At 52.3% G+C, this 27,628-nt stretch overlaps 2 protein-coding genes across 4 annotated transcripts; one reads left to right on the plus strand and one right to left on the minus strand.

Annotated features, from left to right (window-relative positions):
- Window positions 1-3,081: 3,081 nt before the first annotated feature.
- Window positions 3,082-14,168, minus strand: RBPJL (recombination signal binding protein for immunoglobulin kappa J region like). Of its 3 annotated transcripts, none has more exons than XM_032142345.2 (12): window positions 14,064-14,168; window positions 12,764-12,872; window positions 11,326-11,451; window positions 9,269-9,339; window positions 8,974-9,089; window positions 8,533-8,707; window positions 7,182-7,319; window positions 6,640-6,749; window positions 6,224-6,376; window positions 4,562-4,717; window positions 4,324-4,427; window positions 3,082-4,215 (listed from the first exon to the last, which is right to left on the minus strand). In XM_032142345.2, the coding sequence occupies exons 1-12, from the start codon at window positions 14,083-14,085 to the stop codon at window positions 3,945-3,947; spliced, it is 1,551 nt and encodes a 516-aa protein (XP_031998236.1). In that variant the 5' UTR covers window positions 14,086-14,168; the 3' UTR covers window positions 3,082-3,944. The 3 variants fall into 3 exon arrangements, with proteins under 3 accessions (XP_031998236.1, XP_031998235.1, XP_031998238.1); XM_032142344.2 differs by having other exon boundaries at window positions 3,082-4,218; XM_032142347.2 differs by having other exon boundaries at window positions 4,053-4,218; window positions 4,317-4,427; window positions 14,064-14,085.
- A 1,250-nt stretch (window positions 14,169-15,418) lies between these two features.
- Window positions 15,419-27,379, plus strand: MATN4 (matrilin 4). The gene is made up of 9 exons (XM_032142340.2): window positions 15,419-15,525; window positions 16,236-16,805; window positions 19,541-19,663; window positions 19,760-19,882; window positions 19,975-20,097; window positions 22,410-22,823; window positions 22,924-23,076; window positions 26,986-27,093; window positions 27,176-27,379. The coding sequence occupies exons 1-9, from the start codon at window positions 15,453-15,455 to the stop codon at window positions 27,232-27,234; spliced, it is 1,746 nt and encodes a 581-aa protein (XP_031998231.1). The 5' UTR covers window positions 15,419-15,452; the 3' UTR covers window positions 27,235-27,379.
- The last annotated feature ends 249 nt before the right edge of the window (window positions 27,380-27,628 follow it).

Consider the following 27,628-nt stretch of genomic DNA (forward strand, 5'->3'; position numbering starts at 1 on the left):
TTTTTTTTTTTTTTTTTTTTTTTTTTTGAGACGGAGTCTTGCTCTGTCACCCAGGCTGGAGTGCAGTGGCGCAATCTCGGCTCACTGCAAGCTCTGCCTCCCGGGTTCACGCCATTCTCCTGCCTCAGCCTCTCCGAGTAGCTGGGACTACAGGCGCCCGCCACCACGCCCGGCTAATTTTTTTGTATTTTTAGTAGAGACGGGGTTTCACCATGGTCTCGATCTCCTGACCTCGTGATCCGCCCGCCTCGGCCTCCCAAAGTGCTGGGATTACAAGCGTGAGCCACCGCGCCCGGCTTGTTTTGAATTTTTAGTAGAGATGGGGCTTCACCATGTTGGCGAGGCTGGTCTCAAACTCCTGACCTCAGGTGATCCACCCACCTCGACCTCCCAAAGTGCTGGGATTACAGGCGTGAGCCACTGCGCCAGGCCCGGTATATTAATTTTTATAACTTGGTAAATGATTCTAATATCAAGAGGACTAAATTAATCCATAAATAGGTTTTAGTGTTTGGAAATTCCCTGGAAGTATGTAGAATTCTGTGCATAAACCCCCAAAGGGTCTCCCTCTGTCACCCAGGCTGGAGTGTAGTGGCACAATCAGCTCACTGCAGCTTCCACTACCTGGGCTCCAGTGATCCTCCCACCTCAGCATCCCCCCCGCCCCCTCCCCCCCATAGCTGGGACTACAGGCGTGCACCACCACACTGGCTAATTTTTTTTTTTTTTGAGACGGAGTCTCACTCTGTCCCCCAGGCTGGAGTGCAGTGGCGTGATCTCGGCTCACTGCAAGCTCTGCCTCCAGGGTTCACGCCATTCTCCTGCATCTGCCTCCCGAGTAGCTGGAACTACAGGTGCCCGCCACCACACCTGGCTAATTTTTTGTATTTTTTGGTAGAGACGGGGTTTCACTGTGTTAGCCAGGTTGGTCTCTAACTCCTGACCTCGTGATCCACCCGCCTCGGCCTCCCAAAGTGCTGGGATTACAGGCGTGAGCCACTGCGCCTGGCCCTATTTTTACATTTTTTTTGTAGAGATGGGAGCCTTGTTATGTTACCCAGGGTGGTCTCGAACTCCTGGGCTTAAGTGATCCTTGCGCCTCGGCCTACCAAAGTGCTGGGATTAAGGCCCGGTTTTTAAATATAAATAAAATGAGAACTTAATGCTCAGGTGGAGAACAGTGCCACCTGCTGGTTTCACTTTGCATTAGCAATATCTAAATATCTGCCAATGCCATATAATGCAATTCGCTGTTTATTGAGCACCAACTCAACATGCGAGGTATTGTGATGCACCCTTTAGGACATGAAGAGATAAGAGCTCCTTTCCCCATGAAGCTGACAGCCTAGAGAGGACAATGGGCATGTATGTAAAACCTTTGATCCAAAGTGGGCAGCTGCCACGGTCCCACCGAGGTTCTGTGGGAATACAAGAAAAAAGCCTGGGGCCAGGGCTGGCTTCATGGGTCTGCAGCCTGTGCTTGGAAGGGCCCTGTACTTGGTTTCATCATTTCCTGTGGCTGTCTTGAAATTCTTTTTTTTTTTTTATCCTGTGTTCTGTAGAATTGAAAATCTTTAATAATTTTTGAACAAGCGGCCATTTTGCACTGGGGCCCACAAATTATATAGCTGTTTCTACCTGGAGTAGTTTGGGAAATTTTGGAAGTGGCGACATATGACCTGGCAGGGCAGTAGTGGAGGGAGAGGAAAACAGGAGGTATATGGTAGTGTGGCAGGGGAGGTGAGATCCTTAGGCCTGGGTGACTGGGTGGTGTGGGGGAAGGAGCTAGAGCTGGTGCTGCAAGGCAGGTGGAGAGGGAAAGGAGTTTGAGGTTAGATGGCTTCAGACTCAGTGCAAGGAAGACCTCCAAGGACAGTTTCAGCAGCTGGAACTCAGAAGCTAGGCCAGGGCTGGAGCTTTGGTCACAGACCTCCAGATGGATACCTTGGTGACACCAAAGGTTATAGGATCCCCTGAGATGGGTGAGGACTAAGAGAGAGCTGTATGGCTGGGCCTGGGCTTTTGGTCCAACCTAGATTATTGGCTTCTGGGACTCCTGCCTTGAAGAGTGGTGGAGGAAAACTTTGGGGGCAGGGCTGCACGATGAGTGCTTGAGCCCCAATTCCCCGTGTGGTCCGCTATGACACTCTTCTCAGCCTCCTTCCTCCTGGCTGCCTGCTTCATCACCACCATGGACGGTGAATCAGGCGCTCATTTCAGGGACATTTCCCATTCAACTCACTCGCTGCATTCCTCAGCCAAGATTCACCTTTAGGGGCCACAGGCTTCTTCCTCACCCCTCACAGTGGGTTGCAGCCTGCTGATGGCAGATGACAGAACTTAGTCAAGACTTTGGGAAGGCTAAAGAACATACCCCATTTCCTCTCCTCTGGGTATTGTTAGTTTCTTTTTTCCCATGGGACTTTCCATACCCTGTGGGAGGAGTTTTACAAGAAATGAGCTCTTCCTTAGGAGGGCAAGCTCTTCCCTAGAGGGTTATAACCTGGAACCCACATTTCAGACCAGTTTTCCCATCAGGCACCACCAGAGGCTGGTACAGGTAGCTGGCACACATGATACTTATCTGTGTCCTTGATTCCAATAGCCCAAGCCAGTGTTCTGCCTGTTTTTTTTTTTTTCCTTCCCTATAAAGCACAGACCAAGTAGAGGGTGGGTAGGTTGGTCAGGAATAGATTGTGATTCTGTCCCTCAGCCCCATGCAAGGAGGTCCCCCTCTCAACTACATTATTGCCCGGTCAATCCCAGGAGTTCTGCCCAGGGCTATCCTGGGAAAGCTTTGTTTTGAAAGGGTCCTGTGGTCACCTCTAGGCCTGGGGGGCACCCTTGCTTGGGATGGAGAGATAGCTAGTAGGGTAACATCCCCAGGGCAGGGACAGGGACTCAGGATGCCAGCTGCCTCTGCACCCTGTTCCTCTTCTAAAAAACGTCAAAAAGGTAGGCTCTCTGCTCCATCAGACTTGTGGTTCTTTTCTTTCTGTGCAGGTCCCCTCTTTTGTGTGTTGGTGTGAGGGTTGGGGGAGGCACACTTGGGGAGGTGGCTCATACAGACCAAACTCTGCCTTGGATAGGATTGATTTTAATGCAGCTGTAGAATCCCTGATCCTCAGGACTGCATCCTGCTGGGCCTGTGGGGGAAGTGACTTAGGGGACAGTTAAGGCAGCAAGACCTCATCACTGTCCAGGCACCTGCCCAGCCACCAAAGCTGTGGACCAGGGAGCAAACACAGGCAAGGGTAGTATGCCTGGCTGCAGCCAGAGAGAGTCTCAGGAGGAGCAGGTCTTTGTGCTCCAGGGCAGGACACAGTGCTCTAGGTGGGAACTGGTGCCCCAGGTGGGACCAAATGCCCCAGGTGAGACTCAGAGAGACCCGGTGCTCCAGGTGGATCTAATATTCCAGGCAGGACCTGGTGCTCCAGGGTCCTGATGCCCCAAGAGCTTGCCCCCCATGCCTGGGTGTGTGAGGCTGTGTGTTTTCTCTTCAAGAGGGGACACAGAGGCCTGGAGGGTAAATGTCCCAGACCTGGCTCCTCGGGGCATGTGAAATTATGTGTAAGAGGCAGGGAGAGCTGAAGAGAGAAAAGGACAGAGGGATAGGGCCACGCACATAGGTCTGTAGACTAAGTACTGAGGGGGAAGGGAGAGAGAGAGAGGTTTAGAGACCGAGTGAGAAGAGATGAAGACAGGGAGAGCCACACATGATGGACACAAAGACAGCACTACTCAGGTCTTGTCGTCCTGTATGTGTAAGGACGAGGGAGAGAGTGAGCGGGTAAGAGCCACCAGGCCCGGTTTCTAGGGTAAGCCTTCAGCTGCCCTTCTGCAGCAAAGGGGCAAGGAAGCAGGGCCTAGAACCCAGAAACACGTCCCCGCGCCTGGGGCGGGCGCAGCCCTCCACGGTGGGCAGCCGGGGCGACCGGCCGGGCCTAAGTCTGGATGAAGAGGTGGAAGTTGGTGCGCGTGAACTCCTGATGGATGCTCTCCAGGAGCCCGTCGGCGTCGGTGGCGGGCTCGGGGACGCCGGGGTGACCCGGCCGCACGCTGTATTCCGGGGTGTAGGTGAAGGAGAAGGCACTAGGGTAGAAGAGCCCGTCGGCGCGCACCAGGCTCATGGGGATTGTGATGGGAGCGCGCAGCCAGCGCCAGTCGCTGCAGAAGGCCGCCACGTCCGGCACCACGCACACCAGGGACCGCGGGCTCCTGGGGGTGGAGCACCAGGGTGAGGGCTGCGGCGACTCTGACGACGCGTGCGCCCCCTTCCCCCGCTCCCCGGGAGCCAAGGGAGGCTGCCTCCCCACCCCGTACCTGTACATGGTTTCTGCCTCCACGTCCCCAAACCACACCTTGAGCCCCGCGTGGAAGTTCTCTCCATGGAGCTCCAGCGTGGCCACGTCGCCCCCGCCGCTCAGCTGGGGGAGGGTGGGACCAGGTGAGGTGAGAGAACCAAGCAGGGCGGGAATCTGCTGCTCCCCACTCACTAGCACCCCCACTGCCCAGTGCAGGCAGGGTCCCCCTGCCCGACGCTCCTAGCGCCCGGCTTCACCTCTAGGGTGCTGATGAGAGGCACCGGAGTGACCGGCTGCAGGGTACACGCCAGGCTGGTGCTGAAGGAAAATTCCACCGACTCGGTGCCGATGATGGTCCAGCAAGAGCTGTCGTTAAGCAGAGCCCTGTTCGCCTCCTTGGGGCAGGGAGAGGCCTGGGAGGAGACCCAAGGGGATGAGGCCGAAGCTTCTCATGGTGGCCCGCTGCGTAGGGAGCCAGCATGGCGCGTGGGCTTCTGCATTAGACCGAACTGGATACTAATCCTAGGCTCTGGGGTTCACTTGTCCCCTCAGCTTGGACAGTGCCCTTAAGTTCTCTCACTTAGAGTTAAGTAAGCTCGTTGAGCTAGCTGATTCTTTCTTTTCTTCTTCCTTCCTCTTTCTTTCTTTCTTTCTTTCTTTCTCTCTTTCTTCTTTCTCTTTCTTTCTCTTTCTCTCTCTCTCTCTCTCTCTCTTCTTCCTTCCTTCCTTTCTTCCTTTTTTTTTCTTTGAGACTGAATCTCGCTCTGTCGCCCAGGCTGGAGTGCAATGGCCTGATCTTGGCTCACTGCAACCTCCACCTCCTGGGTTCAAACAGTTCTCCTGCCTCAGCCTCCCAGGTAGCTGGGATTACAGGTGCCGGCCACCACACCCAAATAATTTTTTTGTATTTTTAGTAGAGACGGGGTTTCACCATGTTGGCCAGGCTGGTCTCAAACTCCTGGCCTCGTGATCCTCCTGCCTCAGCGTCCCAAAGTGTTGGGATTACAGGCGTGAGCCATTGGCCCGGCCTGGGATAGCTGATTTCCAAGGGTCTTTTTTCTTGGGATTCCAGAATTTTTTTTTAACATTGTGCAATTCTATGCTCTAATAATCTACAATTTTAATATTCTTTGGGAAGGAATATTCTTGGGGAAGGAATAATACTTGCTATTTTCCACCTATTATAATTCTATCTCCTAACATTCTATGATAATATTCTTTTGGGAGTACTACTGCTTAATGATAATTATTATTTTCCACATTCTATAATTTCCCACATTCTGTGTCTTTATCTGTGCTTTGACTAGTCTTTGCTCATTAATTCTCTGCTCTCTATTACCTATCATGATTTTTATTTACATCCTACAATTTTATATCCCAATTTATTTATTTATTTTTTTTGAGATGGAGTCTCGCTCTTGTCACCCAGGCTGGAGTGCAATGGTGTGATCCTGGCTCACTGCAACCTCCACCTCTCAGGTTCAAGCAATTCTCCTGCCTCAGCCTCCTGAGTAGCTGAGATTACAGGCACCCACCGCCATGCCCAGCTAATTTTTGTATTTTTAGTAGAGATGGGATTTCACCACGTTGGCCAGTCTAGTCTCGAACTCCTGACCTCAGGTGTTCTGCCCACCTCAGCCTCCTAAAGTGCTGGGATTACAGGCATGAGCCACCACACCTGGCTATATCCCAATATTTTATGACTCTAAAATTCTCTGGGAAGGAATATTGCTTCATACTATTACTTATTACTGTTTTTCTACATCCTATGATTCTGTCCTGGGAGTCTATGATTTTAATGCTCCATGGGAGGCTGCTCAGGAAGTAGCAACCATGGTGAGGGTGATGATCTTACATTCTGTGGTTCTCTGCATTCTCACTTTCCAGGACACTTGGTGCTGGTATTCTCTGCTTCTTACCTGAAATTGCACCACCTTCTCTGTGGCAAGGCATAAGTAGGTGCCACCCCCTCCTGGGGGACTGCCTGGAAACTGGAATGCACACTTGTGCAGCTGGGAGATGGGCTCATCCACATCAAGGAGTGCACACTGTTTTGCTACTTTACGGATGATCTGCAATGGAAAGGTGGCAAGAACAGTGGTGGCAAGGAGCCCGGATAGAGGCTGCCCTCCTAGCTGCTGTCTGCTACTCCAATAGCCACACAGGCACTAGCAGATTCCCCCTGCCCTTTGACTTCTGTCTTGTCCTAGGCGACACTGGGTGAGAACAGGTGTCTCCATGCCTTGGGGCCTCACTCTCCAGCCCTGCCCATGTGTGCCACATTCTCTGCATGGATCTGAGGGGACCCCTCCACGCATGCCCTCCCTTTCTATACCATGGGAGGTAGTGTGATGCCGGTGACCGTGCAGACGAGCTGTACCAGGGAGCCATAGCGAACGTAGCCCTCTCGTGGTGGGAAGTCTCCTTGGGAAGAGTGCCCATCAGCTGGGGGTCAAAAAAAGCAAGGGACAAGGTTTTCAGCGGCCCCCAAGCTTCTGCCTTAAACCCTGCCTTCTTGCCTCTGGCTCTTCCTCGCATCACACATGGGCCCTGCGGGAAGGGGTGGTACTCAGGGGAGCCGACTGGACTGAACGTTCTAATTCTGGAGAGGCCATTTGAGGCCATCCTCACAAATGTCTGCCCTGGGGGCAGGGGTTGGGGGCAGACAGCTTAGCTGATATAAGGGGAAAGGGCATGGATAAGGGAGTCAGAATAGCTTGGAACAGTCACCAGCTCACTGACTGTAGTCAAGTCTTTTTGTGTTTCTGAGCCTTAATCACATGGGGCAGAGTTTACCTTCCTTAACGAGTTGTGGTGGAGGTTAAATAAGCTAATGCATGTGAAGTGCCCAGCCCCAGGGCCTGCAGATATCATTACCCAGGTGGAGCGTGAAGGCAGCCCACTGCCGTGCACTGGCCACAAAGGCCCCATCCTCCACAGACAGGTAGCGTGTGGAGACCGTCTGAGAGCGCAGGCGGTTGAAGAGGGAGACCTTTGAGCCGGAGGATATGCACACTGTGAGGGTGAGGGTCAGGGTTAGGGCGAGGGTGAGGGTCAGGGTTAGGGTGAGGGTGAGGGTCAGGGTTAGGGCGAGGGTGAGGGTCAGGGTCAGGGTGAGGGTGAGGGTGAGGGTTAGGGTGAGGGTGAGGGTGAGGGTTAGGGTGAGGGTGAGGGTGAGGGTTAGGGTGAGGGTGAGGGTGAGGGTTAGGGTGAGGGTGAGGGTGAGGGTTAGGGTGAGGGTTAGGGTGAGGGGTTAGGGTTAGGGTTAGGGTTAGGGTTAGGGTGAGGGTTAGGGTTAGGGTTAGGGTTAGGGTGAGGGTGAGGGTAAGGATTAGGATTAGGGTGAGGGTTAGGGTGAGGGAGGGGGTCAGGGTGAGGGTTAAGGTTAGTTGGTGCTATCAGTGCCCTGGCCTGGCTTGGTCCCTTGGACTTTCCACACAGTTTCCAATCTTCTGTCCCTGTGTCAGGCTGGCTAATGTGCCCACAGGCCTAGATACACTGGGCATTCCCAGTTCACAGCTGTTTTTCCAGGACCTGCTGCAGTCCTGCTTTGGAACCTTTGCCTGCTCCTTTGCTGCCTGGACATCTTTCAGTTCAATAAACAAAAGTTAAACTTTTTTTTTTTTTTTTTTTAAGACAGCACCTCACCCTGTCACCCAGGCTGGATTGCCAAGGTGCTATCACAGCTCACTGCATCCTCGACCTCTTGGGTTCAAGTGATCTTCTGATCTCAGCCTCCCAAGTAGCTGGGACGACAGGTGCAGGCCACCATGCCAGGCTAATTTTTTTTTTTTTGGTAGAGGCAAGGTTTCGCCATGTTGCCCCAGCTAGTCTTGAACTCCTGGGGTCAAGTGATCCACCCACCTTGGCCTCTTAAATTGTTGGGATTACAGGCATGAGCCACCGTGCCCCGCCTAGGTCACCTTTAGTCTGTCCCTAGTTCAACCCCTGCCTAGTTCAACTTTTGTCTGCTCTGGGACCCCAACTCCCAACCTGGAGTTTGGTATCTGTCCCTTTCCGCTATGCTTTTCATCCTCCGACTCTTCTCATCCCCAGGCCTGGGCCGCACCCACTCATCCAGACTCCTTCCCCTCTCGGCTCCGACTCCACCTTTTCCACTCTGGCCCCTATAGCCCAGCCTACCCCCACCTCCGCGCCCCAACTGAGCTGCTCTGGGCTTGGTTGCACCTCCCCGCCCGGGCCCGCGGTCAGGCCCCGCCCTGCTCACGGTCGGTGTTTTTCAGCGACTGCTTCTTCTGCGAGGGCTTCGAGATGACCTTGATGAGGCGGCTGTGGAAGGTACCCAGCTCCCGGCCCCCGCGCAGCACCAGCCGCAGCACCAGCCGAAAGTGCTTCCTCTTGTCTGCATCTGAGATGTACAGGGTCTTGGCGCAGCCGAATTCCTAGGGGGCTCGCAGGGACAGGGCCGTCTCATCCCAGCCCTCCCCCGTCGGATGAACCAGCCTCTCCCAGATATCGGACGTCCGCCCCGTCGGAGGTGACCAGAAGCTCCACCATCCAGGCTCTCAGGCTGGGCCTTAAGGCAGGACCCGGGCCTCCCGGTCTCCCCACCTATCTCTTGGCTTTCGGAGGGGAGTAAAGGAGCCCTCCTTTCCCAGGAGAGGCAGGAATGGGAGCAGGAATCGGACCCCTTCCCGTGCGCTCTCACCCTGGAGTCCGGCTGCTGCTCGAAATTCAGCTTCTGCGTCTCAGCGGCGCTGCCGGACGCGCTGTCCAGTCCCATGTAACCGCAGACCGTGGGCCCCGTTTCCCCCGCCTGGTGAGCTGGAAAGAGACGCGAACTGGCTCTGCAAGGACTCGGGAGGACGCAGGTGCCAGGCAAGCTTAGCGCTCGCCGCCAGAGGGCGCGGGGAGACTGCGCCTGCGAACTGCCCCCTCTCGGGCCCAACCTCGTGGTCCTCCCTACAGTGCAGGCGGCCAGCAGCCCTTGAGTCCGCCCTCACCTTGGTCCTGCCCTGGCTTCACCCTCCAGCCGGGCCCCGAGAGGTAGACACAGGGCGGAGGACAGAAGAACCTGCGGAGATAAGTGAGTGTTGGACTCGTGCATCCATCTCCACTTGGCTCTCCTGTTAAGCAGGGCAAGGTAGTAGCATAAACCCAGCAGAACCTTCATTTCCTCCTCCCGCTCCCCCCAACACTTTTTCATGACTGTAAACCCCATTCATAGCTAAACCTTATTGTTTTTACACCCCTCATTCAACTCATCAGACGGTCCTGTCCACTCCACCTTCCAAATATAATATATCCAGAATCTACTGGCTTCTTACCACCTGGCCCTTCATCCCAGCTGCCATTACTTTTTGCCTGGACCACAGCATCAGCCTTCAAACTGGTCTACTTCCAGAAAGTTCTATCTCCTCCCCATTTCACACAGCAGCCAGAGTGCTCCTTCTTTCCTTCCTTCCTTCCTTCCTTCCTCTCTCTTTCTTTTTTTCTTCCTTCCTTCCTTCCTGCCTCCCTCCCTCTCTCTCTCTCTCTTTTCTTTTCTTTCTTTCTTTCTTTCTTTCTTTCTTTCTTTCTTTCTTTCTTTCTTTCTTTTCTTCTCTTTCTTCTCTTTCTTTCCTTTTCTTTCTTTCTTTTTTGTTTTTGAGACAGGGTCTTGCTCTATTGCCCAGGCTGGAATGCAGTAGCTTGATCTCGGCTGTCTCGGCTCACTGCAACCTCTGCCTCCCCAGCTGATCCTCCCACCTCAGCCTCCTGAGTAGGTGAGACTACAGACACAAGCCACCACACCCATCTAATTTTTGTATTTTTTGTACAGACATAGTTTTGTCATGTTGCCCACACAGGTCTGGAACTTCTGGGCTCAAGCAATCTGCCCACCTGGGCCTGCCGAAGTGCTGGGATTACAGGCATGAGCCACCAGGCTGGCCAGAGTGTTTTGTTAAAAACATGAGTCAAATCATGTTAACTCCTTAAAATCCTCCACTGGTTTAAAATTCAAAGTCTTCCTGAGATCTGACCCCTGCTTACCTCTCCGACTTGTTTCCTACAGCTCCTCCCTCTGATTTCAGCCACTGTCATTTCTTTTGTACCTCAAACAGGCCTAATTGGTACAGCCTCAAGGTCTTCCCATTTTCTGTTGCCCTTTTTTTTTGTTTTTTGAGACTGAGTCTTGCTCTGTCGCCAGGCTGGAGTGCAGTGGCATGATCTCGGCTCGCTGCAACCTCCGTCTCCTGGGTTTAACCAATTATCCTGCCTCAGCCTCCTGAGCAGCTGGGATTACAGGTGCCCGCCACCATGCCCAGCTAATTTTGTATTTTTTGGTTTCACCATATTGGCCAGGCTGGTCTCGAACTCCTGACCTCAGGTGATCTGCCCGCCTCGGCCTCCCAAAGTGCTGGGATTACAGGTGTGAGCCATCGCACCTGGCCCTTCTGTTCCTTCTAATTGTAGCATGCTTTCCCCAGATATTCTCCTGTCTGGCTCCATTTCAGCATTCAAGTTTCAGTTCCAATGTTACCTCCCAAAAGGTCTCAACCTCCTTGACCTTTCTAGCTAATGTCCCCCCTGCCTTCGGTTTCCGTCAAATGGCCTTGTTCAGTTTTCCTTCTAGTGCGCATCATAATCTGCAAGTATCTTGTTTCCTGATTTGTGGGGAGTTTACTGTCTGTCTCTTCCACACTTGAGTGAGAGCGTGGGCTACAGAGCAGGGGCTGTTTCTGTCTTGTTCAGCTGTATGCCCAGTGCCCAGCAGTACCCACAGAGCCTGGTGCATACATGACAAACAGTAAGTAGTTGTTGAATGAATGAATAAGTGAATCAATGGGAGAATGAGTGAATGAATGGAGACAGGAGATTCACAGGGAATCTCCTGCTGTAGAACTATAGACCAAAGTGGGGGCTAATGGCGGCTGAGAGTCAAGGCCCTGGTCGACCAATAGCTGAGATCTCAGCCCTGAGGCCTGCTCTGGGTCTAAAAGAGGCCCAATGGGTGGATGGAGGAGGTGCATAGGACTGACAGTTGCAGAGACCTGGGAGGGGCTGCGGAGGCACCTACCGCTTCTCATTTCCGTACGATTTCTGGGCCACCTTGGCGTGCAGGATCCGCACAGTCTGTTCACACTGTTGCTGCAGGCACCTGCCCACGCCTCCCCTCAGAATGGTGGTGTGCTCTGGGGATGACCTGGGAGTGGGGCAGGCAGGTCGACCGGCCACAGGAGGGAGAAGGGTCAAGGTGGCACAGGGTCCAAGCACTCAAGTTGAGTAAAATGAAGTGGGCAGGGGGTTAGAGTGAGTGGGAGGGTGGGGCTGCTCTATATCCTGCCCCTGTGGGGTCAGGAAGAGGAAGCATTAGGTAAGGAGGAGACTTGGCTGCAAATTGTAGGCTAAATATTTAGGCTGCGAGGTGCTCAATGAAGCCTGCATGGAGCCCATGGGACCACCCAGGTTCCACTCTGCGGGTCTGGCATCTTGCCCATTGGAGCCCAGGGCCATAGGGATACGTGGCTGTGACACAAAGGCTGCACTTATACTGGCCTTGGGATGGAGAAGAGTATTTTAGGGCTGATGGAATTGGTAGAGATGAAGCTTCCCCAGCCTAGGGAAGGCAGGGTGGGGGGTGAGGGGGGAGGGGAAGGGGGGGCCTTTCCTGGGTTCCTGGCCTGGAGCGCTCTCTAGCCTCCTGCCTGCAAACAGAAAAGGGCCCAAAACCTTGTCCTCAGCATGGGAGATGGCCTGGGGGAATCTGAGCCTTTCTGGGGCCAAAGCCGTATTCTTCCCTTTCTCCCAAGAGAAGTGGCCTGTTGCTGTGTGGGCTTTCCTTCCCTTGATTACAGGAGTCAAGGCAGATGACATTGGTCCTGCAGAGTGAGCCAGGTTAGAACCTAGAGATCTGGTGGCTTCTTAACCTGGGGGTCTTGAGCGGTGTGGGTGGGTGGGCCCGAGTAATTGCAGGGAGCATGTAGAGGAGGGGAGGTGGGAGAGATTTGGGGGGTTAGCAGGTTGAGGCCCAAGGAGAGCCATGAAAACTGAGACTGTCCTTCTGAGCCCTTATTCCTCTTGGCAGGACCGGAGTCTCTCACTCCTGGAGGGGACAGCGTAGGACCGCACCCTCGAAAGCCAGGCCAGACAGGCAGCAGCCACAGCCAGGACCGCTCCACCCCTTGGGGCTCTCCTCAGGGAAGTGCCTTCTAAGCTTCCAATGAATTCCGGCTGCAGAGTGTGGCTGCCCCGGTCTCCCCAGTCTCCCGCTGTAGCCGAATTCCAGCCTGGCCCGCAGCTAGCCCTGTCTTCAGCTCCCAGGGTGGTAGGAGCAGGGGGTGCTGGGTTTGCCCCGCCTCAGGAGGAAGGGGGGATCCCTCCCTGCCAGTGGGAGGGGTTGCAGCCTGCGCTTCCCCTCCCCACCCGCCAGCCCTGGGTTAAATGCGGCCGCCGCCTCTGCATGCTCCAGCTGCCTGGCAGTCCCCACCTAGGGCACGCTGCCACGCCGCCTTTACCTGGTCCAAGTGCCCGGGAGGCTCCGCCTGTCGGCTTCGCTCTGCAGCTGCATCTCTGATCTGTCCTGCAGGCTCAGGTGAGTCAAAGGATTGGGAGGCACTGAGGGGTCTGCAGGGGAGTAGGCATCAAGCCAGATCAGGCGACTGTATTTTAGCAGAGGCACTGCCTAGGGTGCCCTATCTGATTTGCAGTGCCCTTTCCCACTTCTGCAGGGTCCTTTCCAAATCGAGCCCCCACCATCAAAGCCATCAAAATAGGGTCATCCCTTTTCTACTCTCATCCCTCTAGGAACCCCCTGAAATGTCCCTAAGGGACTTTTGAGAAATTATTTACAGGCCTCTCCTCCCTTGCTGCTCCACTCCCTCAACCTCACCTCAGGCCATCTCTGAATCTTTCTTTTTAAGGCAAGGATTAACTCCTCAGAGGAATCCCAGCTTCTAGTATCAATCCTGCCACGACATCGCCATGTGCCCTTCAGCAAGACACTACCCTCTCTGGACCTAGTTCCTTTCTTTGTAGAATGAGGGGTTTGGAAAGGTGATGAACTTTGAGGCAGTCGCTATTTTGACTCTCTAGGATTCCTGGGGTGGAGGCAGAGTGCCAGGTGAGAAGTTGGCTCAGACCAAGAATGGGATGAGGGGAACCTTAACCAAGATTTAGGGGCCCAGAGGCATCTCCGGGTGGGAAAGTACGGGAGGTGGCAGAGGCCCCTTGTGCCTTAGCCCTCATGCTGCCCAGGGATGTTGGCCTCGCCTGTGGCCCAAGCTTGAGAAGAGTTCCCTGCCCTCCCACTTCCACCAGCGCTGCCACATCTTGCTTGGTCACCCTCCCACGATGGGCTCTGCCAGAGGATTTATGTTCTTCTACCAGGCCTGGGAGGGGAAAGGGGAGAAGAATCCGGGATGAGAAGGTCGCCTGGAGTGAGAAGCAGGCACTGGCCTCGCTCAGAATAGGCGCATTCACGGAACTGGGGGGCGGGGGCGGAGCTGCGGTTGGGTGAGGGGCGGCTGGCCCTCTCTGCCAAGAAACAGCAACAGAAAAATGGCTAACACAGCTTCAGCATGGGGCGCGGGGGTGGGGTAGGAGCTGGAAGGAAATGAGGTTTAGTGACTTCTAGGCGCCAGGGGGCCTCAAGAGAGAGAAGGGGAACCAGGAGCCCTAGGTTCTAATCCTGCTTTTGCAGTTCGGCGGGCTGCCTCCTTGGGGCTTAGTTTTCCTATTTGTATAGTGGGGTGGGGGTGGTGGTCCTTCGTAGTTCTCACGGGGCGTCTCCGGGGCCGCGGGAGGGTAAGCGCTCACCTGCTGCCCCTGCGGGGTCCATGGTGGCTCCACGGGGCCCCAGCCGCTCACCCGCCGCCCTCTGGACGAGTCCAGTGCTGCCGTCGCTGGAACCCTGCACACCCCTGCTCCTCGGGTCTTGTGCGGGATATATCCTGTCCAGGCCTTATCTCCAAGGCCCAAGTCCCGGCCCTCTGTTTGCTCGGGGTGGGCGCACCTGCTGGGCAGATGTGGGCTTCCCACGCCCCCTGCCATCTCGGGCGCCCCCTGGCGGTCGCTCCTGAGAGCAGGCGGGAAACAGGCGCCAAGCCGCGCGTTCTCGTGCGCAGTGGGTTTTGGTCCACTCGCTGCCGCGCCACCACGCTCAGCCCCGCAACAGGGCGCAGCCCCTCCCTGCCGCCTGCAGTTGGGCAGTGCATGTCTGTGTTTGTGTGTGTGGAGGGGTCTGGGGGGTTGGCGAGTTGCAAAGACAGCCACACAGAAGCTTGTGTGCGTAGCGGAGTGGGCCGAGGTGGGGAAGGGCTTCTGTCTGCAGAGGTCCGCCTGGCAGGAGGAGAGGCACCAAACGCCCAGGCTGGCTCACAGAAACTAGCAGGTGTGGGATTCTATCCTACCGCAGCCACTTTTTGGCCGAATGACTTTAGGTACCAGTGCTTAACTTTTCTGAGCCTCAGTTTCCTTGTCTGTATGATGGGGACAATCACAGCCTTAGTCTTACAATTGCAGAGAGGATTAAATGCCACATTGCGTGAAGAGCATTTAACACTGTGCCTGACATTTAAGAAAGACCTGGTTTTTTTTTTTTCCTGTTTAAATTTTGCGTGTTTGTATCTATTCTTATTTACTATTCTGCAGTTCCACAAAGAATCTTTTGTGGGCCAAGCGCGGTGGCTCACGCCTGTAATCCCAGCACTTTGGGAGGCCGAGGTGGGAGGATCACCTGAGATCAGGAGTTTGAGACCAGCCTGACCAACATGGCAAAACCCGCTGTCTACTAAACATACAAAAAATTAGCCAGGTGTGGTGGCAGGAGCCTGTAATCCCAGCTACTCGGGAGGCTGAGGCAGGAGAATCGCTTGAACCTGGGAGGCAGAGGTTGCAGTGAGCCGAGATCATGCCACTGCACTCCAGCCGGGACGACAGAGCAAGACTCTATCTAAAAAAATAAATAAATAAATAAAAATAAAGAATCTCTTGTGTTTCCCAGCAATCCTACTGTGATGAGAATTTTTAAATTCTGAAACATTTCAAACATACACAAAAATAGAGAGATTAGTAAAATAAACCCGTAACTGTCTTCCCCCTCCAAGTGCCTATCACCTAGAATAAGAGCTCTGTAAATACTGTTACTTTTCTATTTTCCTTCCTCCCTCCAGGCTCTGACACCTCCATTCTCTGTCCCCAAGCGCCATGAGAGGCCTTCTTTGCTGGCCCGTGTTGCTGCTCCTTCTTCAGCCCTGGGAAACCCAGCTCCAGTTGGCAGGTGAACTGGGGCCCAGCCCTCACCAGTGGGAGGAGGGGAGCGGAAGTAGGTCCTTCCTCTGCAGCCAGCTCCTCCTGCTGGGGAGAGGGAAGCAAGGCCTTTGGAACATATGGGACTGGGTTTAAGTTCCCCACTTCACCTTTCTGGGCCTCAGTTTCTTCATCTGTAGGATGTGGCTTAGTTTTGGGCGCATGCAGAACTGTCCATGGGGTGTTTAATTTGGAAAAATTATTTGAAAACATGGAAAAACCAGGGAATTTTACATAAAAATCCCTGTTTAATACTTCTCTTGAAAAACCAGGGATCTGCTAACATCCAGTTCACAGGGGCATGGCAGCATTTGGGTGGAGCTGCCTGCCCAATTTAGGAGTGATAGGGGCTCTTTGGGTCTCCGCCGTCCTAACCCAACCGGTTCATCCATGTTCCCTGCCTGGTCCCTGCAGGCTCTGAGTTTGCGATGCTTCCTTGCCCCCTCGTCAATGGGTAATACCGCCTCAGAATAGCCCTCAGAGCTGTAAGAAGAGGGAATTTGTGAAATCTCCTAGCCCAGGTGCTAGGCACATGCTGGGCGAGTGCATCTGTCTAATCTGCGTTTGCTGTGCTGGGCGCTGTTATGTCTGCATAGCGGCATTTCCCCTGGGTTTCCCAGGGGGTCTCCTCGGAAGTGAGGCTTTGCTGACCTAGGAGAGACCTCCCTGATCTCCCCACAGGTCCCAGGTGTCACACTGGGCCCCTGGATCTGGTGTTCGTGATTGACAGCTCCCGCAGCGTGCGCCCTTTCGAGTTCGAGACCATGCGGCAGTTCCTCATGGGCCTCCTCCGAGGCCTGAACGTGGGTCCCAACGCCACGCGCGTTGGCGTGATCCAGTATTCGAGTCAAGTGCAGAGCGTCTTCCCTCTCCGCGCGTTCTCGCGCCGCGAGGACATGGAGCGCGCCATCCGCGACCTGGTGCCGCTGGCACAAGGCACCATGACGGGACTGGCAATCCAGTACGCCATGAACGTGGCCTTCAGCGTGGCCGAGGGCGCGCGACCGCCAGAGGAGGGCGTGCCGCGTGTCGCTGTCATCGTGACAGACGGGCGGCCCCAGGACCGCGTGGCCGAGGTGGCAGCACAGGCGCGCGCCCGCGGCATTGAAATTTACGCGGTGGGGGTGCAGCGCGCGGACGTGGGCTCCCTGCGCGCCATGGCATCGCCCCCGCTAGACGAGCACGTCTTCCTCGTAGAGTCCTTCGACCTCATCCAGGAGTTCGGCCTGCAGTTCCAGAGCCGGCTGTGTGGTGAGTTAGGAGGGTGCTGGAGTGAAGCTCGAACTCTCAATCCAAATGCTTGGATTCTTTTCCCACCACAGTAAATCCCATCCCGTGGAGTGGCCCCGCGATTTCCAGGTAGAGTTGCCTTGACCTACCGCAGGCTGTGTCAGATTTCAGCTCTGACCACTTCTGTTCAGGCTCCATCAACAAGGAGCAACCTATAGTTTCTTGCCCTGCCCGCCACAGCTTACCACAGGCTTAATGTCAAACTCCAGCACCAACCCCCTGCACACAAGGAACCAGTGATTCTCAAAGCTAAGAGGGATCGACTGCTCCAAAGAGTCGTGGCCCTCCCACATGGGGATGGCTTCTCCCATTATCATCTTAGCTCCTCCCACAAATGCTGCAAGATCTGTTCTAGTGACGTTTTGAGTTTATTCCGCCCACCTCGACTTAGCACCTCTCCACCTCCCTACCCACTCCTGCCCCTGTGTAGTCCTGTCCCAGCCCACTGACGTGTCTAATTGGGTGTCTCCTCTTCTGAGCCTACTTACAGGGGCTCCTTAAGCCTTCTTTCCCTAAGCCCTCTCACTTGGTACCGCCCTTCTCAAATTAGTTATTTCCTTCTGAAAGCCATTTGAGGGTGATGCCTGCCTCTGACTCCAACCCCATCCAGCTCTCTTGTTGGAGGCTTCTGCCCGTCTGTTCCCTACTGATTCTAGTCCTGTGTGTCCTCAGGGAAGGACCAGTGTGCTGAGGGGGGACGTGGTTGCCAGCACCAATGTGTCAATGCCCAGGGCATGTTCCACTGTGCCTGCAACCCAGGCTACAAACTCGCAGCAGATAACAAGAGCTGTTTGGGTGAGAGCTATCCCTGTCCTGCAATCTCACTGCTCCTAAACCTTCTTTGGCTCTCCATTGCCCCAACATCAGACCAATGAGTCTGGAAGGGCCTTTGGCAGTAAAAGCACACCTCCATCACTTTACAGGCCTAAGAAAGAAAGGTATTGCCTGGGGTCACATAAGTCCTTGGTGGGAGCCCACAGTTCAGTGTGCTTTCTGCCCTCTTTCTCCCTGTTTTCAGGCCAGTCTCCAATCCACCTCCCAAACTTGTTTCTGTTTTCTTTTTCTTTTCTTTTCTCTGTCTCTCTCTTTTTTTTTTTTTTTGAGACAGATCTTGCTCTGTTGTCCAACTGGATCAAGGTCGACTGGCTCACTCAAGTGATTCTTGTGCCTCAGCCTCCCAAGTAGCTGGGATTACAGGCGCCGGCCACCACACCCAGCTATTTTTTGTATTTTTAGTAGAGACGGAGTTTCACCATGTTGGCTAGGCTGGTCTCGAACTCCTGACCTCAAATGATCTGCCCGCCTTGGCTTCCCAAAGTTCTGGGATTACAGGTGTGAGCCACTGTGCCCGGCCATTTCTGTCTTCTTACAGGCACATCCTTACAGTTTCTCTTCTCAGATACTGTTGGGGGGTCTTCAGTTAGGTGGGTCTCCCCTGTCATGCTGCCCATTCTTGACTCTGCACTCAGCTCTTTGTGTGCTGCTCACCTGAGCTGCCCTTGCTGCTCCCCTCTGCCTTTGCAAATCTTGCAAGTCTCTCTCCTTTTAAGAGATAGGGCCTTGCTATGTTGCCCAGGCTGGTCTCACACTCCTGGGCTCAAGAGATCCTCCCGCCTCGGCCTCTCAAAGTGCTGAGATTACAGGTGTGAGCTGGTTCTTCATTTTTGTCTTCTGAAAAGCTATGGCATAGAATACCTTGCTTATTCAATTGGGTTTTTTACTGAGTACCAAGTTAGTATTAGACACTGTGCTAGGAGCATTACACACATTATTATCTCTCAGCCTCACAACAACCTGGAAAAAGAAATCATGTAATACCAATAACCCAGATGTAAGCTCGGGTCTTCTTGTTTCTAGAAACTAAAAGTTGGCTTGAACTCTGATTTGACCACTGTTTAACATTCAAATCCCTCTCCAAGACCTCTGGAAATCCCCCAAGTGCTTACATTCTGGTGGTCACCGCTTGCTGTGAGCCTCTGCTAAATTCATTTGATTGATGGATCCTCTCTCATTTCTCAACCCTGCACACCATGTTCTTGTTCCGTGCATGTTAATCAACCTCTTCTTTGGTTTACACATTTGTGTATGCAGGGGCATACACAAGTGTGTATGTGCTAAGTAACTCATAGCGGGCACACACACACACACACGAAAAACTCATTATAATTGAATATTAGACAGCTTTGTTTCTGAAAGTCCTCAGTCAGCCTAGCACAAGGGATTTTTCACGGGCAGCCTCAACCCACAGAGTTACCCATCTTCATACTGGCTCTCTTGTTCTTTTTTAATTTTTTTTCTCTCTGCACTCTCATCTCTCCAGGAAGATTTTTTATACAGGGTAATTATCTTCTCTGCAGTCCAGCTCTCGGCCATCTTTGCCTATCCAGACCATCAAGATGTTCAACAGGGCAATAGTTCCCCATCTTCCACAGAAGGAAACTGTGAATAGCAATCACTCTCTTCCATTATATCCCCATTTTGCAAATAGAAAGATGGAGGCTCAAATAGGTAAAGTGGCCAAACCTGTCCTCCGTAAGTCAGAGAGCATCTTGAGGACAGGGGCCCTGACTAATTAGGTCAGGATTTTTGGGGTTGGGGCCCAGGCGTAGGTATTCTTAAAAATTTCCTCAGGTGGTTGTGCTACCAGAGCTGAGAAGGGCAGCCCTGGGCATAGACTGACCCCATCTCTTCCTCAGCCATTGATCTGTGTGCTGAAGGGACCCATGGATGTGAGCACCACTGCATCAATTCCCCAGGCTCCTATTTCTGTCGCTGCCAAGTTGGCTTTGCACTCCAGCAGGACCAGAGGAGCTGCAGGGGTGAGCAACACCCCCGCCCTCCCACCACACCCTGGACTGTGGCCTCCGAGGGCTCCAATCAGAGGCAACATCTTGCTGTTTCTTCCCTCCTGCCAGCCATTGACTACTGCAGCTTTGGGAACCATAGCTGTCAGCATGAGTGTGTTAGCACCCCTGGTGGGCCACGGTGCCACTGCAGAGAGGGCCATGATTTGCAGCCTGATGGGAGGAGCTGTCAGGGTGAGGAGGGCTCTCCTACATTTGTGGGAGGGGTAAAGGATCTTAGCTGGTGGGGTCCATCCTGACTCATCCTGACCTGTCTCTCCTTTCAGTCCGGGACCTTTGCAATGGCGTGGACCATGGCTGTGAGTTCCAGTGTGTGAGCGAGGGCCTCTCCTACCGCTGCCTGTGCCCCGAGGGGCGGCAAATTCAGGCAGATGGCAAGAGCTGCAACCGTGAGTGATGGGCGGGAGGGTGTTCTCTTGGCTTCTGCCCCATTGCCCACATTCGGAGTGTCCTTGACTTTGCCATTGCTGTGGCCCCTAGGCTGTGGTGTGAATGTGTGTGTGTGTTGTGGGGGTGACATTGGAGGGTATGCTATTCCCTGCCTCCATCTCTTTCCTACAGTCCTCTACTCTGCTGCCAATGTTAATTTAAAAAATACATATTTGATCACATTCCTCCTTTGTGCACAAGCCTTCTGTGGCTCACCAATGCCTACAGAAGAAAGATCAAATGACTTACCCCTAAGTATTTCAAATGGTGAGCAGAACCACATTAATGAATAATGAAATCAAATTACTGGGTTACAACCAACATTAAAAAAAATAAAGAGTGGAAGACAATATAGAGTTTACTGCCTGTAGAAAGAGTTATATTATTTCTGAAATTTTAGTTCTATGTGAAATGTCTCATGATGTATTGTCATTATTATTATTTTTACTGTGAGCTGTGATAAAAATTTTGAAACCACTGCCTTAGGTCATCACAATCTAGCTTTAGCCAACTCCATCTGCCCATCTCCTGCCACACTTGAACATTTCAGTCTTACTGGCCTGCCCCTCCCTGGATGTGTCAGGAACTCCCCAGATTCCAAGCCTCTGCACGTGCTGCATCCCATCTTCTAGACTGTCCCTTACTGCCTTGGCAAACTCCTACTGATGTTTCAAGACTGTCTTAGTTCATTCAGGCTGCTATATCAAAGTACCGTAGACTAGGTGGCCTAAACAACATTTACTTTTCACAATTCTGGAGGCTGAGGAGTCCAAGACCAAGGTGCCAGCAGATATGGTGTCTAATGAAGGCCTGTTTTCTGATTCTTAGATGGCACACCTTTCAAAGCCTCCCCATGCCAACACACACACACACAGAAACACACACACACACACACACACACACCAATCTTCTTGCTGTGTCCTCACATGGCGAAGACAGGAAGCAAGCCCTCTTCAGACTTTTTTTTTTTTTTTTTTTTTTGAGACTGAATCTCCCTCTGTTTCTTGGGCTGGAGTGCAGTGGCACGATGTCGGCTCACTGCAACCTCCACCTCTGGGGCTCAACTGATTCTCCTGTTTCAGCCTCCGGAGTAGCTGAGACTACAGGTGTGCCCCACCATGCTTGGCTAATTTTTGTATTTTTAGTGGAGATGGGGTTTTGCCATCTCAGCCAGGCTGGTTTTGAACTCCTAACCTCAAGTGATCTGCCCGCCTCAGCCTCCCAAAGTGCTGGGAGCCACCATGCCTGACCTCTTCAGACTCTTATAAGGACAGTAATTTTACTCATAAGCACTGTACCCTCATGTCCTCATCTAATCCTAATTACCTCCAAAGATCTCACCTCCCAAGACTATCACATTAAGGCGTAGGGTTTCAATAAATGAATTTTGGGAAACACACTCATTCTGTTCATAACAAAGATCAGATAGAATGCCATCACCTCCATGCAGCCTTCCTTAACAACTCCAGGAAGAATACACTACTCCTACCTTGGGGTCCCTGCATGCTCTTCTCTTCTAGCACTTTCCTTGACCAGAGCATATGGCATGTCTTACTTGCTCTGCTCTGTCCTCATGGATCAGGATTATGTTTTAATTCTTTCAAAATCTTTCAAAACCTCCCCAGGCCAACACACACCACATTTTGGTCCTAGCAAATTCCCTGGCTCAGGATAGGGGAGGTGACATTGTAGAGTCATTCAGGAGCATGGGTTTTGGAGTCAGATGGACCTGGCTTCGTGTCTTGGCACAGTCAGTACTAGCTATGAAATCTGGGGCAATCACTTTATCCATCAGAACCTCAGGTCATAGAAAATGGGGACAATAGTCAAACTTATTGGGAGGATGAGAATATATATAAGCACTTCACCCAGTACCTGGCACATGGTAAGCTGTCGGTAAATAATGTTTTTGTTATTATTATTGTTAATACTGGTACAGTGCTTAGAAGTGTGCCTGATACATAGTAGATGATCAATAAATGGTAGTTATTGTGGTCATTATTATGATTGTTGTTAAAAAAGATGCTTTTAGCAGAGTGGTTTGTTTTAAGCACTGAATAAATGTCAGGGGCGGTGATGATGACGATGATGGTGATGATGGTGATGATGATGGTGATAATTATTATTATTTAGCACACTGCCTGGCCCAGGAAGGACTCAGGAAATGTTGTCTGTTATATAATAAATGTTTGCGAATGAATGACTAGATGGATAGACAGCTGCTGCCAGTCCAGAATCTGGTCCCTCAATTCAAGCTTTTCTGGCTGTGCAGGGTGCCGGGAAGGCCACGTGGACCTTGTTCTGCTGGTTGACGGCTCCAAGAGCGTGCGTCCACAAAACTTCGAGCTGGTGAAGCGCTTCGTGAACCAGATTGTGGACTTCCTAGATGTGTCCCCCGAGGGCACGCGCGTGGGGCTGGTGCAGTTCTCGAGCCGCGTGCGCACCGAGTTCCCTCTGGGTCGCTACGGCACCGCAGCCGAGGTGAAGCAGGCGGTCCTGGCCGTGGAGTACATGGAACGCGGCACCATGACAGGGCTGGCGTTGCGGCACATGGTGGAGCACAGCTTCTCCGAGGCACAGGGTGCACGGCCCCGTGCCCTCAACGTGCCTCGAGTTGGCCTGGTCTTCACGGATGGCCGCTCCCAGGATGACATCTCGGTGTGGGCAGCGCGTGCCAAGGAGGAAGGTGGGCTTAGGCATGGGACACAGTGGGCTGGGGTTGGGTCAGACGCTGGGAGGCAGCTTTCCCGAGTCCTGGGACACCTTCTGAGATCCCAGCCTTGTAGGCATAGTCATGTACGCTGTGGGCGTGGGCAAGGCGGTGGAGGCGGAGCTGCGCGAGATCGCCTCGGAGCCAGCGGAACTGCACGTTTCCTACGCCCCGGACTTCGGCACCATGACGCACCTGCTGGAGAACCTCAGAGGCAGCATCTGCCCAGGTGAGCGCATCTCTCTCGGGGCTCCTCCTCTCTCTCATCGCCCGCCCTCTGATATCTCCCCTTCCTGTTCACTTCCTACCCCCTTTGTAGTTATAGCCAGAGGTTGGGCTCACTAGACAGAGCTTTGCTACTCCAAATGTGGTCTGCAGACCAGCGGCAGGGCGGTCACCCGCTAGCTTCTTAGAACTGAAGCATTTCTGGTGCTCTCCAGACCCAATGAATCAGAATTTGCACTTCGACAAGATTCTCAGGTGATTTGCCAGCATATTAAAGTCTAAGAAATCCTAGACTAGGCTACCTGTCCCCCAAATCAGTGGAGGTTCAGAATAATTTGGGAAATTTTTTTGAAGGCACACCAGACAGCATTTGTAAGTGGAGTCACAGCACATATCCCCTGAACTTGTTAGAATTCAACCTTATGAACTTGGCAAAGTGGCAGGACTGAATATATTTCAAGTACGCAAAGACTTTTTTTTCTCTTTTTTAATGGGGACAGCATACCTCATAAGTGCAATCCCTCTACTTCATCATCTGGTGCTCAGTTCCTCCTGTGGAGGAGAAGGGGGCTCTTGAATTGTGTGTGGTGTACTGTGCTCTAGGTGATATAGGTAATGTCTCCAGGGTAACTTTTACCCTAGAGACTTTAGACACTAGCCCAGGCTTAAGATGTGACTCTTCTTCCAGTTTATCAGACTCCAGCTCCAGAAACAGACTAAGTAGGGCTGGTCTGGGTCTGGAGAATCTGTCTTTTTTTTTTTTTTTTTTTTTTTTTTTTTAATATATGTAGCAGGGCTGGGCGCAGTGGCTCACACCTGTAATCCCAGCACTCTGGGAGGCCGAGGCAGGTGGATCACTTGAGATCAGGAGTTTGAGACCATCCTTGGCAACATGGTGAAACCCTGTCTTTACCAAAAAATACAAAAATTAGCCGGGCAAGGTGGTGGGCACTGAGGCAGGAGAATTGCTCGAACCTGGGAGGTGGAGATTGCAGTGAGCCGAGATTGCACCACTGCACTCCAGCCTGGTGACAGAGTGAGACCCTGTCTCAAAAAAAGTATATATAATATACTATATATACTATATTATATAATATATGTGTGTTTGTGTGTGCGCGCACACGCACTTGCATGTATATACATATACAAATATATACATACACTCCTTCCGCCAACTCTCCTTCCCTCCCTGCTCCCAGCTATTTCTAATTATTGTGGCTCTTTCAGATTAGGGGCTCTTTCAGAGCTCTTCCTGTGTGACTCTTCTGGGCCCTGCAGTGTGACTTTGGACGAGTCACTTACCTCCACACCTACCTTAGCTTTTCTCTTCTGTAACAGGAGAGGCACTGGCTGCCCAAGGTTACCTCTAGCTCTAGAGTTCTAAGAGAAGTCTGGGTTTTGTGGCTGAAGCTCTTTACCAATTGGTGGTATGACTGCTCCCTGTCTCCAACCCTTTGTTTAGAGAAACAAATCTGTGAAGTTAGGGGTCTTTGCTGGATTCCAGCAGTTTGTTCATGGTACATATAAGATTAAGATGAAGAGACAACTTTTAAATCATTACGGCAGTGTTTTCAAAGGTTAAATGTCAGGCATTGTGCTTATTATTTCACCACCTGTAATCCTTTTTCTTTTTTTCCTAAGGTACTTTTGTTGTAGCATTTTTTTTTCTATGTCATTCTCTGTAATCTTTTTTTTTTTTTTTTTTTTTGAGATGGAGTCTCGCTCTGTCACCCAGGCTGGAGTGCAGTGGTGCGATCTTGGCTTACTGCACCCTCTACCTCCCAGGTTCAAGTGATTCTCCTGCCTCAGCCTCTCGAGTAGCTGGGACAACAGGCACATGCCACCACGCCTGGCTAATTTTTTCTAATTTTAGTAGAGACGGGGTTTCACCATGTTAGCCAGGATGGTCTTGATCTCCTGACCTCATGATCCACCCGCCTCGGCCTCCCAAAGTGCTGGGATTACAGGTGTGAACCACCGCGCCTGGCCTCCCTGTAATCTTAACAATGGCACATGCTTATAGAATTTCAGTGAATCTAAGATACCATTCATTTTAAGATTCACCACTATTTTATGTACTACTAAGAAAAAACATGTGCCAGTTTTAATTGTAAGGCCTCCCGCCCAACCCCCAAGATGTTAATGTGTGGGGAGATAGAGTTGGATCAGGATCAGTGGTTCCTAAAGATTAGGTCACGCCAGAATCACCTGATGGGCCTTTAAAAACACAAATTGCGGCTGGGCACGACGGCTCACGGCTGTAATCCGAGCACTTTGGGAGGCTGAGGCGGGCGGATCACGAGGTCAGGAGATTGGGACCATCCTGGCTAACACAGTGAAACCCCGTCTCTACTGAAAATACAAAAAATTAGCAGGGCATGGTGGCACATGCCTGTAATCCCAGCTACTCGGGAAGCTGAGGCAGGAGAATCACTTGAACCCAGGAGGCAGAGGTTGCAGTGAGCCAAGATTGTGCCACTGCACTCCAGCCTGGGTGACAGAGCTCAAAAAACAAAACAAAAACAAACACAAATTGCTGGGCTTCAACTCTAGATTTTCTAATTCAGCAAGTCTGGGGTGTTGTCTGATAATTAGCATTTTTGATAAATTCCTACATGATGCTGGTGCTGCTGGTCCAAAGACCACACTTTGAGAATCACTGGTCTAGTTGAAAGACACCATAAAGCAGTGGTTCCCAACCTTTTTGGCACCAGGCAGTGGTTTTATGGAAGACAATTTTTCCATGATGGTGGTGGGGAGGATGGTTTTGGGATGATTCAAGCACATTACATTTATTGTGCACTTTATTTCTATTATTACATTGTAATACACAATGAAATAATTATACAACTCACCATAATGTACAATCAGTGGGAGCCCTCAGCTTGTTTTCCTGCAGCTAGATGGTCCCATCTGTGGGTGATGGGAGACAGTGACAGATCATCAGGCATTAGATTTTCATAAGAAGCCTGCAACCTAGATCCCTCATATGCACAGTTTACAATAGTGTTTGTGCTCCCATGAGAATCTAACAATGCCACTGATCTGACAGGAAAGGAGCTCAGGTTGTAATAGGAGCTATGAGGAGCGGCTATAAATACAGATGAAGCTCCCTTGCATGCTGGCTGCTCACCTCCTGCTGTGTGACCCAGTTCCTAACAGGCCATGGGCTGGTATTGGTCCATGTAATGTGCTGGTACTGGTCCATGGCCTGGAGATTGGGGAACCCTGCTGTAAAGTATTTACTTGAACCAGGCAGTGTTTTAGATTTGTGCTTTTTCAAAAAGGTAGGCAGTACCTATTTAATTACAATTGATTAAAATAAAATACACTTTAGTCCTTTAGTAGCACCAGTCACATTTGAAGCGTTAAACAGCCACATGTGGCTTGTAGCTACTGCTTTAGACAGGGCAGGTGTAGAACACTTTCATCATTGCATAAAATTTTATTTGGAGAGTGCTACACAAAGTGTGGGCCACAGACCAGGAACATCAGCATCATTTGGGAGCTTGTTAGAAATGTACCTTCTGAGCTCCTTCTCCATTCTGAATCAGAATCTATATTTTAACAAGCTCTCCTGATGATTCCAATGAGCATTAAGGTTTGAGAAACAGTCTTGTAAGTTGTGCACGGGCACACACACACACACACACACACACGTACACAGGTGAATGAATCCTCGAAGCCACTAATGCATACATTCTTTCATTGTATCCATTTTATAGATGAGGAAACTGAGCTTAGAAAGGTTAATGAGTTTTTCAGTATCTCACAGCTACTTAGCTTGGGACTCAGCCCAGGTCTCTCTAAATCCAAAGCCCATATAAGCAACCATAGGCCCAGTGCAGGGAAATCAGAGGGCCAAAGCTAGCGCAATTTCTCATCCCCCTGACCCTCTGTGTCCGGCTTGCAGAGGAGGGCATCAGCGCAGGGACAGAGCTTCGGAGCCCATGCGAATGCGAAAGCCTCGTGGAGTTCCAGGGCCGCACGCTGGGGGCGCTCGAGAGTCTGACGCTGAACCATATCCTTTGGGGCTGGTGGCGCGGGCTGGAGGGAAAGTGAAGGGACCTCCGCGAACCCCAGCGGCCTCCTTAACCGCTCACTGGCCCAGCTGACGGCGCGCCTGGAGGATCTGGAGAACCAGCTGGCCAACCAGAAGTGAGGGCCACGGGCAGCCCAGACCTGGACCACGGACGGTGCCCCTTGCGCGCCATCGGTGCGCCGGGGCCAGGCAGAACCTGGGCCCGTCAGGCTTGGGCTGTCGGGGCGGAGGCGCTGGCGGGCTTCCGGCACTGAGCTGAGCTGGCCTCGCCCGGACCATTAGGCGGACTGCGGGGTCAGGGGGATAGCGGGTGCTGAGGGAAGGGCACGTGCTAGACCGGCACGCCCTCGCCGCGTGCTGCGCTCAGTTCTTTGTTGGATTTCTTGTTTGTTTTCTTAAAAAAATAAAAAAAAAACTTATTTCTACGGGGTCCGTTTTTGGGTCTTGCTGCGCCGCCTGGGGGAGGGGAAGCCAGACGGAGCGCGCTCTGGCGGCGCCCGGGCGGCGTCTCCTT

The sequence above is a fragment of the Hylobates moloch genome, unplaced genomic scaffold, assembly GCF_009828535.3.
Source record: "Hylobates moloch isolate HMO894 unplaced genomic scaffold, HMol_V3 SCAFFOLD_21, whole genome shotgun sequence".
Classification (NCBI taxonomy): domain Eukaryota; kingdom Metazoa; phylum Chordata; class Mammalia; order Primates; family Hylobatidae; genus Hylobates; species Hylobates moloch.